At 44.8% G+C, this 12,915-nt stretch overlaps 1 protein-coding gene across 1 annotated transcript in view; it reads right to left on the bottom strand.

Moving 5' to 3' along the window:
- MICALL2 (MICAL like 2) overlaps positions 1-12,915 on the bottom strand; it is a 28,180-nt gene that overhangs the window by 7,409 nt on the left and 7,856 nt on the right. Inside the window, exons 5-12 of the mRNA XM_033166500.1 lie at positions 12,553-12,677; positions 10,373-11,062; positions 8,298-8,569; positions 6,178-6,256; positions 4,813-4,952; positions 2,737-2,889; positions 1,065-1,129; positions 422-545 (exon numbers count right to left, since the gene is read on the bottom strand). Coding sequence (XP_033022391.1) covers positions 422-545; positions 1,065-1,129; positions 2,737-2,889; positions 4,813-4,952; positions 6,178-6,256; positions 8,298-8,569; positions 10,373-11,062; positions 12,553-12,677 — 1,648 coding nt within the window. The remainder of the gene's footprint in view (positions 1-421; positions 546-1,064; positions 1,130-2,736; positions 2,890-4,812; positions 4,953-6,177; positions 6,257-8,297; positions 8,570-10,372; positions 11,063-12,552; positions 12,678-12,915) is intronic.

Below are 12,915 nucleotides of genomic sequence, written 5' to 3' on the forward strand. Positions count from 1 at the left end.
ATGGATTAATCCGTTCCAGCTATTTAACATGAATTTTACTATCTAACGAGACCATTGATCCATAAAATGAAAGCAGTAGACATTGTACAGCAGTCACACAATCCATCAATCCATCAGTAGCTAAACTGGGTTCCACACAGTCACACACACACACACACACACACACACAAAAAGCCGCAAAAACAAAAATGGAAAATAAATTGCAAAAACAGACACACGTCAGCGTGACACTCAAATCGGAGCATGTTCGGCTTCCGAAAAATGTTCGCAAACCGGAACGCTTACTTCCGGGTTTGCAGTGTTTGGGTTCCAAGTTGTTTGAGTACCACGGCACCACTGTATCCCATAGTAAGAATAACAAATCCCGCAGCAGGGGACCACAGTCGCCTCTCCGCCCCGAAGACACCTGTACCCGCCTCACCTCCCTCGCAGTTCCTCAGCTGCTTCTCCATATCCACCCCTTTGAGCTCCAGCTTGTCCAAATCCTTCTCGATCTGCCGTACTTCCTTCTGGATTTCCTCCTCAGGGATATAGTCTGGGTGGCGCTGAAATGAAAAGAAACAGCCATACTTTATCATGCATGTCATACGACAATATAATCTTTACTGCTAAGGAGGGACCTCGGAGCAAAATCACCCAGTTCTCTTCCTCCGCGTTATCCCTGCAGAATTGCAAAGCTGGAAGGGACCCCCAAGGGACATCTAGTCCAACCCCGCTGCAAGAATCACAGCTCAATAATCCCTGGCAGTTGGTCCCCTGTCCGGTGTTCGAAAACCTCCAGTAAAGGAGAGTCCGCCGCCTTCTGTTCCTCACAACGACCCTGCGAGGTAAGTCGGGCTAAGAAACGGATTATCAGCCCACACCAATGGCCTCTAGCAAATCCGAGCCTCTCCGCCCCTAACATCAGGGATGGATGGGATGACCTGCTGATAAGACTCCATCACCCATTACCACTGGCCGTGTCGGCAGGTGCTGATGGGATTCAGAGTCCCACTGCTCCTGGATGAGGGCTAGAGGCCTCCCCACCCCTGCACAAAAATGCCTTTCTTCATTCCTGGCCGTACCTTTGAGGGAGACACCGCTTGACCGGTCGAAGACTTCTGGAGGACTCTAGGAGGAGACGGCCTCACTGGGAAGACAGGATAAAGGAAAGCCTCTTAAGTTAAGTCTGGATTTCTTATGGACGCTGCCAATCCTGAATGTGACCATTATGCTTATTTGTGACCATTAGGCTCATTTGCCTTTAGTCGCAGTAAAGCTCTGCTGGATGAAATATTAATATTAAGAATATAATAATAATTTTATTATTTATAATACACCCATCTGGATGAGTTTCCCCAGCCACTCTGGGAGGCTCCCAACAGAACACTAAAAACAGAATAAAACTTCAGACATGAAAAACTTCCTTAAATTGCCTCTGGTCTATTTTGGGGGAATCCTGCAACGTGTTAAAGTTGTTTCTCTGCTAACTATACATTGACATCTACTCTGGATCAATAGTGAGTAGAATTCCATGACACCTATTTAAGTCAGATAGAAAAATTGGTTTTCAGTTAGAAAAATCCAAGTTGGAGACAGAATTGATAGAGCCAAAGATTAAAAATCTTTCCAGAATATATAATGTACTGCTTGAGTGGCATACTAAAGATGAAATGGTTAAATCAACAATGATAGATTGGGCAAGAGATGTGGGGCACAACATCATGTTGGAGGACTGGGAAAAATTGTGGAAAACTGGTATAAAAATTTCAACAATTTTAGGGAAAATATAATGAAGATGATGTATAGGTGGTATTTGACACCTGTTTAACTAAAATTATAAATGCTGGAAATGTAAAGAAGCAGAAGGAACTTTTTCCATATGTGGTGGACGTGCCCAAAGGTAAAAGACTTCTGGGAAAAGATTTATAATGAATTGAAGAAGGTGTTGGAAAACACATTTAAAAAGAAACCAGAAGCCTTTTTACTGGGCATCCTAGGCCAAGAAATTCCAAAATGTGACAGAACTTTATTTATGTATGCCACAACAGCAGCTAGAATTTTGATAGCTAAAGACTGGAAGACAGAAGTAATTCCAACGATTGAAGAATGGCAGATGAAAATGATGGACTATATGGAGCTCGCAGAGATGACCGGGAAACTTCGTGACCAGAGGGACGACGCAGTGGGAGAAGAACGGAAGAAATTTAAACTGTACTTTAAAAATTATTGTATGGTTGATAATTAGATGTAATTTGGAAGAAAAGTTAGACTGTAGACGTAGAGTTAGGTTAAGTGTTTAAGATAGATGAAATAGGAGTTAAGATAATAGTTAAGATTAATTAAGTAGGTATTTTTATAGTAAATAAGGTTTGGCAAGATGTTAGAAATTACTAAAGATGATAGACAAGGAACGCAGGAAGAGGAGATAGGTGGAAGTCAACATACAATGTGAAGGACAGTTGTTAGTGATAATAAATGAGATTTATTTTTTTTATTGTAGGTATGTTTTTATTGTAGGTTTGTTTTCAAATAATTGTATTGTTATGTTTATGTCTGATTATGTTGCTGTTTTTGTTCTATAAAATTTAATAAATATTTTTTTTTAAAAAAAAAAAGAATTCCATGACACCAAGGACCGTATAAAGGATTCTTGGAGACGACATTTGGCCCGCAGGTAGGAGGTTCTCCACGGCGAGGCTAAACCTTGGCTTAGCATGACACACAAGCCAGTCCAGCGAGGAGGCAGAAACCTACCGGGCGCAACGGCCTTCCTGGAGGGGCTCAGCCCCTCGGCCTTCTTGGTTGTGGCAATATCCTCCCACTGCTGCTTGGGGGACCTCCAGCCACTGGAAATATCCGCGGGAGGCACCAGAAGTTTTTTCTTTGGCGGATTATCAGCCGACGAAGCTGCAATGAAAAAAGATATACAGGCAAAGGTGACTGTCGAGATGTTCTGCACACCGCCCAGTCTGCAGGATACGGGTCCCTCGGAAGATATCACCTTGAAAAACCATTTGCTCAATGAGACCTCCTAAAACATCTTGCCCATTCAACCTAAGATTTATACATTTTGAGGAATGATGATAATAATAATAATAATAATAATAATAATAATAATAATAATAATAATTTATTTATACTCCCCCCCAATCTGGTTGGGCTTCTCTGGGCGGCTTCCAACAAAACATTAAAATACAATAATCCATCAAACATTAAAAGCCAGTGTGGTGTAGTGGTTAAGAGCGGTAGACTCGTAATCTGGTGAACCGGGTTCGCGTCTCCGCTCCTCCACATGCAGCTGCTGGGTGACCTTGGGCTAGTCACACTTCTTTGAAATCTCTCAGCCCCACTCACCTCACAGAGTGTTTGTTGTGGGGGAGGAAGGGAAAGGAGAATGTTAGCCACTCTGATACTCCTTCGGGTAATGATAAAGTGGGATATCAAATCCAAACTCTTCTTCTTCTTCTAAACAGGGCTGCCTTCAGATGTCTTCTGAAATCTGGTAGTTGTTGTTCTCTTTGACATCTGGTGGGAGGGCGCTCCACATGGAGGGTGCCACTACCGAGAAGGCCCTCTGCCTGGTTCCCTGTAACTTGGCTTTTCGCAGGGAGGGAACTGCCAGAAGGCTCTTGGCACTGGATCTCAGTTTCCGGGTAGATCAATGGGGGTGGAGACGCTTCTTCAGGACCGAGGCCATTTAGGGCTTTAAAGATCAGCACCAACACTTTGAATTGTGCTCGGAAACGTACCGGGAGCCAATGTAGGTCTTTCAAGACCGGTGTTATGTGGTCTCAAATGCCACCCTTCCAAAGCTTTCTCAAGGTGACTTCCAAAAGTTAAGAACACAACAAAAATAAAACAAATAGACAAGCATACAGGGTTTTTCTTTTTCTTTAAAAAAAAACTACCCCAAAACCAGGGCAGGGGGGGGGACATTAAGGAAGAAAAACAGGCACAACACAGTTTAGGGAAGCTTTTAATGTTTAATAGATTATTGTATTTTAACATTCTGTTGGGTGGGGTATAAATAAATTATTATTATTATTATTATTATTATTATTATTATTATTATTATTATTATTATTCCTGCCAAGAGTTACCTCTAAGACCCAGACCACACAAATTCTCCACTAAACACACACACTGATAGCACCAAAGGCTACTGCAGCAAACCGGTTCTTCCCACTTTTATGAAGGTGAATGTCTAAAATATGGAACTCATCAATTTAAGCATCCTTAGATGCCACTGCTTGACAAGTCAAATATCTCTAAGTGTAACGTTCTGTCTAGCAGTTGACTGGTGAGCTATGAAATTGCTTCAGATGCAAGAAAATGCTCGTTCATGCAGTGCATTGTTAAGCTGTGGAACACCCTGCCACAGGAGGCAGTGATGGCCACTAACTGGGATGGCGCTGAAAGAGGATTAGGCAAATGCATGGAGGAGATCATTATCAGTGGCTACTGGCTAGGAGAATACCAGTTGCTGGACACCACAGGAGGAGAAAGGGCTCTTGTGTTTGAATCCTGCTTGAGGGTTTTCTGTAGGCACTGGGATGGCCACTGTGAGAACAAGATGGCAGACCAGATTGGCCTGATCCAGCAAGTTCTCCTTATGTTCTTCAATCTGCATTAGCACAAAGTGCCCAGGGACACATTTTTGGGGGAGGGTGTCTGGGCTTTCAACAGGGACAAACCCCCCATTTTTAGGTTTTTTGACAGCCTCAGTGAAGACTGGATACTTGCCGAGGTGGTTCAAATCACAGTTTCTGTGCCGAATGCTATACAAACTGCCCTGTTGCTGCACTTACTGCCTTTAAAATGCTATCATACCAGTTTCCCGATTCACCAGGGAGGTCGTTGAATGAGCTGGCTTTTTGTTGTTCTGCACCGGACTCAGAGTTATGTCAACAGCTGCCCTGTGAACATCTGCAGGTTTCTGGGCGGTTCTGGGGTCACCATGGCCAGGGACTCTGCAAAACGAGAGAAGCAAGCATTGATAGAAGGAGCCCAGAGCCCTCTAAACCCAACCAGGGGCGTAGCAAGGTAAATTGGTACCTAGGGACAAAAAAAAAAAATTCAACCCCCCCCCCCCAGGCATGGGAAGGTCAGGTGGTACCCGGTGCAGAAAATTTCTTGTCAACCCCCCCATTGATACCCCCCCCCGCAAAAATGGTTTTACGTTATTTCATATTTTCTTACAAAGGAATAATAACAAGTAATTTAAAAAAAAACTTTTATTTATATCCCGCCCTCCCCGGCCGAAGTCGGGCTCAGGGTGGCTAACATCAGATACATAACATTGGTATAAAATCAAACAATAATTAAATTACCTCCTAAAAACATCTCAAAATCAAATTAAAGTCTAATGAGATGGCTTTCCACAGGGTTAGGGTTGGGAACAGTAAGTGCTCCACTGAACTGAAATTTCAGCCTTCATGACATAACGGCCAAGTGAACAGCTATTTTGGTGGAGGAGGGTCAAGATATTAACCGATATGCATGAAATTTCATATATAGCTATATAATCCCTAGTATAGTAAGATAAGACCTTTGGAGCAGGCATTTAAAAAAAATTGTTCCTTGATAATTTGTCACCCCCTCCATTATGGAACACGGGGTGGCCCGCCCCCCCTTGCTACGCCCCTGAACCCAACAACCCTAAAAGGGCTTTTGACGGAGCCATTTATATCCTGCGCTAGACAAATAATGCAAACCCTGCTCTAATACAAACCAACTTTCCATGCCAATAAAAGCAGAATTTTACCCGTGCAATTTCATGCAGACTAAGTCGTGAATTTGAATTTGAATTTTATTCACATGGATGCCACATTTATGTTGCATTTTATGCTGTTTTAAAAGTCGTTTTTAATCAATGTTTTATATTTGTTGTTAGCTGCCCTGAGCCTGGTTTTAAATCGGGAAGGGTGCGGTATAAATAATACATTATTATTATTATTATTATTATTATTATTATTATTATTAATTTCCGCAATTTTCACAATTTATTCTGTGGGACATTGAAGCTCCAAACCTGACCGCTGGGATATTCCATCCAGGTTGCTCACCAAATATTTTGCCATATATTGCCTTTGGCACACTTTTGTTGTGTGTGTCCGCCATTGTGTGTGTGTGTCCGCAAACACAATCTTATGTTCTCCACCCAACCGAAATCCCCTCTTCTCCTGCCCTACTCACCTGTTTGCCACCGGCTTCAGCCGAGACCTCCAGTCCGCTGGCATTTCTGATTTCTCTTCCGTAACACTCGTGGCTCCCGCTGAAGAAAGAAGACATCCACGAATGCGACTATGAGAAGGCAGCTACAAACCTTTTGCACAGATCATCGACCCTCCATTCGAGCAGCCCGGACAGAATAGAATAAAACAATTCCTTCCAGTAGCACCTTAGAAACCAACTAAGTTTGTTATTGGTATGAGTTTTCGTGCGCATGCATACTTCTTCAGATACACTTCTAAGTGCTTCTAAGCGCGGGTGGTGCTGTGGTCTAAACCACTGAGCCTAGGGCTTGCCGATCAGAAGGTCGGTGGTTCGAATCCCCGCGACGGGGTGAACTCCCGTTGTTTGATCCCAGCTCCTGCCCACCTAGCAGTTCGAAAGCACGTCAAAGTCCAAGTAGATAAATAGGTACCGCTCCGGAGGGAAGGTAAAGGGCGTTTCCATGTGCTGCTCTGGTTTGTCAGAAGCGGCTTAGTCATGCTGGCCACATGACCCGGAAGCTGTCTGCGGACAAACGCCGGCTCCTTTGGCCTATAGAGCGAGATGAGCACCGCAACCCCAGAGTCATCCGCGACTGGACCTAACGGTCAGGGGTATCTTCACCTTTAAGGTGCTACTGGAAGGAATTTTTTTATTTTGTTTCCACTACGGCAGACCAACACGGCTACCTACCTGAAATTAGGCAGAATAGAGTGTGCAAGTTAAGGGCAGCATTCACACCAACCTGTTCAGTTCCGCGCTATATTTGAGCTTCCACACGACCTAAATTGCCGCTGCAATTTGAATATAGTGCGTGTTCAGCACTCGCGTCTGAGTTATTTAATTCCGAGGGGCGGAGAATCCATTTGCAGTCCCCCCCCCCTTAACGTGGAAAATCGCAGGAGGAAAGTCGGCAACCATCGGCAGCTGGTGACCTGGGGGGGCCAATCGCTGCCTCTCGACCTAACCTACCTCTCAGGTTTGTCACGGGGATTAAACAAGGAAGAGGAGAACTACGTAAGACACCTTGAAAGGTGGGACATAAACCGACAAATCAGAGAAAAAGGCATTATTACTGGTGCCACATCATAAAGGTGCTTGGATAACTCAGTTGGTACAGCATGATACAGCGGTACTTTGGTTCTCAAACGCCTTGGTACTCAAACAACTTGGAACACAAACACTGCAAACCCGGAAGTAAGCATTCCGGTTTGCAAACTTTTTTCGGAAGCTACCTAAATGTGCTCTGTTTGGAGTGTAACGCTGAGGTCTGTCTGTTTTTGCTATTTATTTTGGATTTTTGTTTTTGCAGCTGTGTGTGTGTGTGTGTGTGTGTGACTGTGTGGAAACCAGTTCAGCTACCGATCGATGGATTGTGTGACTGCAGCACATTGTTTATTGCTTTCATTTCATGGATCAATGGTCTCGTTGGATAGTAAAATTCATGTTAAATTGCTGTTTTAGGGTTTTGTTTTGTTTTTAAAGTCTGGAATGGATTAATCCATTTTGCATTACTCTCTATGGGAAAGCACGCCTTGGTTTTGGAACGCTTTGGTTTTGGTTTTGGTTTTGGTTTTGGAACGGACTTCTGGAACGGATTAAGTTTGAGAACCAAGGTGCCACTGTACTCTTAATCTCAGAGTTATGGGTTTGAGACCCATGTTGGGCAAAAGAGTCCTGCATCGCAAGGGTTGGACTAGATGACCCTTGTGGTCCCTTCCAACTCTACAATTCAGTGATTTTTTTGATTCAACCTGCTCCATATTGGTAAGAACTCTAATGTAGTGTGAAACTCCCTGCCATTTGACATCAAGCATCACTGTATTCTTTTCAGCACATGCTAAAAGCATTCTTATTTAAGCAAGCTTACCAAGATGCTTAGAAAGGCCGGTGAGAATTTTAATCTGTTTTAGTTTGTTGTTGACTTTTTGTACGTTTTAAAGTATTGTTGTAAACATTTCTCAGCTTCATTGTTTTATCTTTTTTCCTAAAGTGCTTTCAGGTGGGTTAGTTGGTTTACAATCAAGCGAATGTATGAAATGAATAAATAAACAGACAAAAACGCGATGCAATGAGTAAATGAAGCAAGGGCCACTTTTTACCTTTGGAGACCTTAACGTCCAGTTTATGCCCAGAGTCAGCTGCAGGTCTGCTGGGGGGCTGATCCTTGAGCCTGCTCTGGGGAGCCACCCCAACGCCCACTTTGCCACCCAGATCCTTGGGCAAACATTCAAGGGCGGGTGAAAGCGCCCGGGGTCCTTTCTGTGGATCTTCTGTGGCAGCTGGCACGCTGACAGGCCTGGAGGGCTTCCAGTCCGAGATGCTTTTCGTCTCAAGGTGCTGTGTGCCAGAGGTGGCTGGAGACGGCTTGCTGCTATGGGCAAGAGGAGGAGATTAGCCCTTTGGCCAGTGGGATGGACAACTGACAGCATCCAGCTGACCCCCCCAGGCTAATAATAATAATAATAATAATAATAATAATGTAAAGGTAAAAGGACCCCTGACCATTAGGTCCAGTCGTGGACGACTCTGGGGTTGCGGCACTCATCTTGCTTTACTGGCCGAGGGAGCCGGCGTACAGCTTCCGGGTCTCGTAGCCAGCATGACTAAGCCATTTCTGGCAAACCAGAGCAACGCATGGAAACGCTGTTTACCTTCCCGCCGGAGCGGTACCTATTTATCTACTTGCACTTTGACATGCTTTCGAACAGCTAGGTGGGCAGGAGCTGGGACCGAACAACAGGAGCTCACTCCGTTGTAGGGATTCGAACTGCCGACCTTCTGATCAGCAAGCCCTAGGCTCTGTGGTTTAACCCACAGTGCCACCCGCGCCCCAATTATTATTATTATTATTATTATTATTATTATTATTACCCAGCCCATCTGGCTGGGTTTCCCTAGTCACTCTGGGTGGCTTCCAACAAAAGATTAAAAATACATAAAAACAACAGTCATTAAAAACTTCCCTAAACAGGGCTGCCTTCAGATGTCTTCTAAAAATCAGGTAGTTGTTTATTTCCTTGACATCTGATGGGAGGGCATTCCACAGGGCGGGCGCCACTACCGAGAAGGCTCTCTGCCTGGTTCCCTGTAACCTCACTTCTCGCAGTTAGGGAACCGCCAGAAGGCCCTCAGAGCTGGACCTCAGTGTCCGGGCAGAACGATGGGGTGGAGACGCTCCTTCAGGTATAGAGGACCGAGGCCGTTCAGGGCTTTCAAGGTGAGCACCAACACTTTGAATTGTGCTAGTAAACGTACTGGGAGCCAATGTAGGTCTTTCAGGACCGGTGTTATGTGGTCTCGGCAGCCGCTCCCAGTCACCAGTCTAGCTGCCCACTAAGTCCTGTTGGGTAAGAACTTGTCTGGGAGGAAGCCAGATCTGTTTTTCTCAGGCAAAGTGTTACTCAATAGGTATCAGAATGAAATGTTTGAAAATTGATGAACGACTATTATAGATAGATAGAAGAGGATTTACTCCACTCAACTATTTTGAGGACAGGTTATAACAATGTATAAAAGCCATAGCAGAAATTGGTGATGTACAGGGAGGTGATGCGTAGGGAGAAGGGATGGATGTATTTTGAAATGATAGTTGGAAGTGTTGTTTTATTGGGAGCAGCGAAGGAGGGGGGAAAAATAGAGGCGATGGGTGGGAAGTCAGCTTTTAAATTTGAATTGAATTTGTATTCATGTGGTGACCATTTGTTAAAAAATATGGAAAATAAATAAAAATAATTGGCCAAAAAAGAGAAAAGAACTTACATTCATAAAATTTCCAGTGTGTACATCGCAAGGCTGAAACTTCCCTCCCAAATTTCCAAACCTAACCTGTGATTTATTTAGTAGAGAAGACTGGGAATTTGCTCAAATTAAAATTTCTACAACCGCAGTAAAACATGCACACATTTGCCTTGCTAGTGTATAGGATCCCCAATCACAGGGGCAAGCGTTTTTCCAGTTGCATGTTAAAAACAGAAGGGGTAGGGGGGTTGGGCTTGCAAGAGAATTGGCTGGTCGAGCCTCCCATTATCCAATGGAGCCAATTAGAACCTCCATCCCAGGAGCAGTATACCTCCAAGTGCAAAACGACCGCAGAATTTACGGGTGGTTGTGACTTTTCTAGCACAGAGATGGGAACCTGCTCCCTGCTCAGGGGCGCCAAAGAAGGAACACTTACGTGCCGGATGCCGTCGAGCTGGGCGAGGCACCGCAAAAGCCACTAGTCCTGTTGGAGGAAGGCTGAAGCCCCGGCAATGCCTGCATCAGGACGCTCCGTGCTCTGTCCTTCTCGCCGACATCCGGACCAGTCCCCGATGTGTGGGTCCCGGAAAAGGATGCTCTCCCGGAGACCCAAGGCGGGTTCAAAACAGAGCCTTGGTTTTTAACTGGCTCCGTTTTGCTCGGAGGAAGTCCTGAGCTCCCTGATCCGGCCTGGAAAAAATTCTCCCGAGCCTGCTGCGTTTTGGCGGATGATGGTGTCCAGCGTGGTGGGGAAGGAGAGGTGCTGGAGACGGCTAGACGATCCGATTTGTTCCCGGTAAGGTCTGACCAATGTGAACTTGAGCTTGCGGACGCAGAGCTGCCTTTGTGATTCCCAGGGTTGAGTGGCTCGGAAGCTGCTGATTTAACGGCACCGCTCATTTTCACGGATTCCTGCGCCGGCGTCTTGGATTCAAGTCCCTTCAAGTAGTTCTGTGCAGCGGAGGCAGTAGTGGGAGGTTTCTCCTCCCTGGGAACACCCCTCATGCCGGAGGACAAGGAATCCCGGAGGGGCATCGGTTCCTCGTGCCGGTTACAGACAAAAGTGCCGGCGTGACTCCCAGCTTTGTAGTTTCCCGATTGCAGGGTGCTAGAGCACTCTTTGCACCTGGGGCAAAAAGTGGCAGACCGAGGGTGAGGTGAGCAAAATAAAAAATAAAAAAATTCCTTCCAGTAACACCTTAGAGACCAACTAAGTTTGTTCTTGGTGTGAGCTTTCGTGTGCATGCACAGTTCTTCAGATACACTGAAACAGAGGGTGAGCACTTTACGCAGAAAGCAGCATTTTATGAAGTGGGCAATGATAACAAGATTCCACGTTTGTTTCTCAAAACAAACAAAGCAAGTTTCTAGTCCTTTCTGAGTTCCAATGGTCAGCACTTTTAATCGATACAAGATTTCTTCTGTGTCTAGTGGCACAGCTTTCAAATCCCCACTTGGCCGTGAATGAAGCTCTCTGGGTGACCCGGGGTGGGGCAGTTGCTGCCCCTCAGCCTAACCTACCTCACAGGGTTGTTGTGGGGGGTAAAAGGAGATGGGGGCCCTATCTTGTATGCCCCCTTGAGCAGCCTGGATAAAAAAGCGGGATATAAATGCCAGTGCCAATACTAACAACAACAGCAGCAGCAGCAACAACCCAAACACGTTCTGGGAAATGATATATAATGAAATGAAAAAAATGTTTAAAATAACGTTTGTTAAAAAAAACCCAGAAGCTTTCTTATAAGGAATTATGGGTGCAGAAATACCGAAGAAGCTGAAAAGACTACAGTGGTACTTCGACTTATGAATTACTTGACATACGAATTTTTTGACTTATGAATGAAAAAAGTGCCCGAAAACTATGAATTTTTCGACATCCAAAGGACATCCGTTGGCGATATTAGATGGGGTTTACTCGACTTGCGAATTTTAGATGCGGTTTACTCGACTTACAAATTTTTCCGAATTTTTCGTTTCCAATGCATTCCTATGGGGAAATCGCTTTTTTCGACTTACAAATTTTTCAACCTACGAATGTGCATTCGGAACGGATTAAATACATAAGTCGAGGTGCCACTGTATTTATGTATTCAGCGACCACTGCCAGAATGCTCGTAGCCCAGAGATGGAAAGACGAAAAGGTCCCAACCAGAGGGTAATGGCAAGTTAAAGTGATGGACTATGCTGAGATGGCGAAAATGACTTGAAAAATCAGAAATCGGGAAGACCAAGATTTTTAAGAAGACTGGAAGACGTTTATATCATATTTGGAAGACCACTGTAAACAGCTGAGCTCCTTAACAGGACTTAAATAACATTTGTGAGTTAACAGAGACTTAAGATATAAATGTTAAATGGAAGGCATAAACTATGCAGCAGGAAATGTTACACGGGGACACCGTGGAAGGGTGGAGGGAGGTCCAAGTGTGCAAGGGAATCTTGTATCTGTTTTTTTCTATTGTTAATTATATTTGTTTGAGAATATTATAAAAAAATGGGAAACTAATAAAAAAAATTAAAAACAAAACAATCCAAACACAGCAGCGGCAACAACAACAGCCATCCAAACGGAGAAAATGTGGAAAACAAGGTGCGAATGCCACACCTGAACAGTACCTGAAGCAGTTCCTGTGATAAAGCTTCCCTTCCACCAGGAGGCGCTGTACCAGGTGAACGTGGTTTCCGCAGATGGCGCAGTTGCTGCTTCGCGTGTTGCTGCTGTTCTCCGCTAAGACACGTCTCTGGGGGAGAAAAAGGCAAGAGAGAAGTGAACCTGAGACCCATTTAATCCCACCTCCCGTTTCGCACTGCAGCCAATCAGGTACCTCCAGGAAGCGGACAAGCCGCTGGTTTCCAGAGATACACTGCCACTAGACATGGAAGCTCCACTCTTGGCTACCACGTCCAATTGTTGTCGACAGCCCCCCCCCGCCCCTCCGTTTAGCTTCAGTCTCTAGGGCAAAAGATGGCCAATCCGTA

The sequence above is a fragment of the Lacerta agilis genome, chromosome 13 (genome assembly GCF_009819535.1).
Source record: "Lacerta agilis isolate rLacAgi1 chromosome 13, rLacAgi1.pri, whole genome shotgun sequence".
In the NCBI taxonomy this organism is placed as follows: Eukaryota; Metazoa; Chordata; class Lepidosauria; order Squamata; family Lacertidae; genus Lacerta; species Lacerta agilis.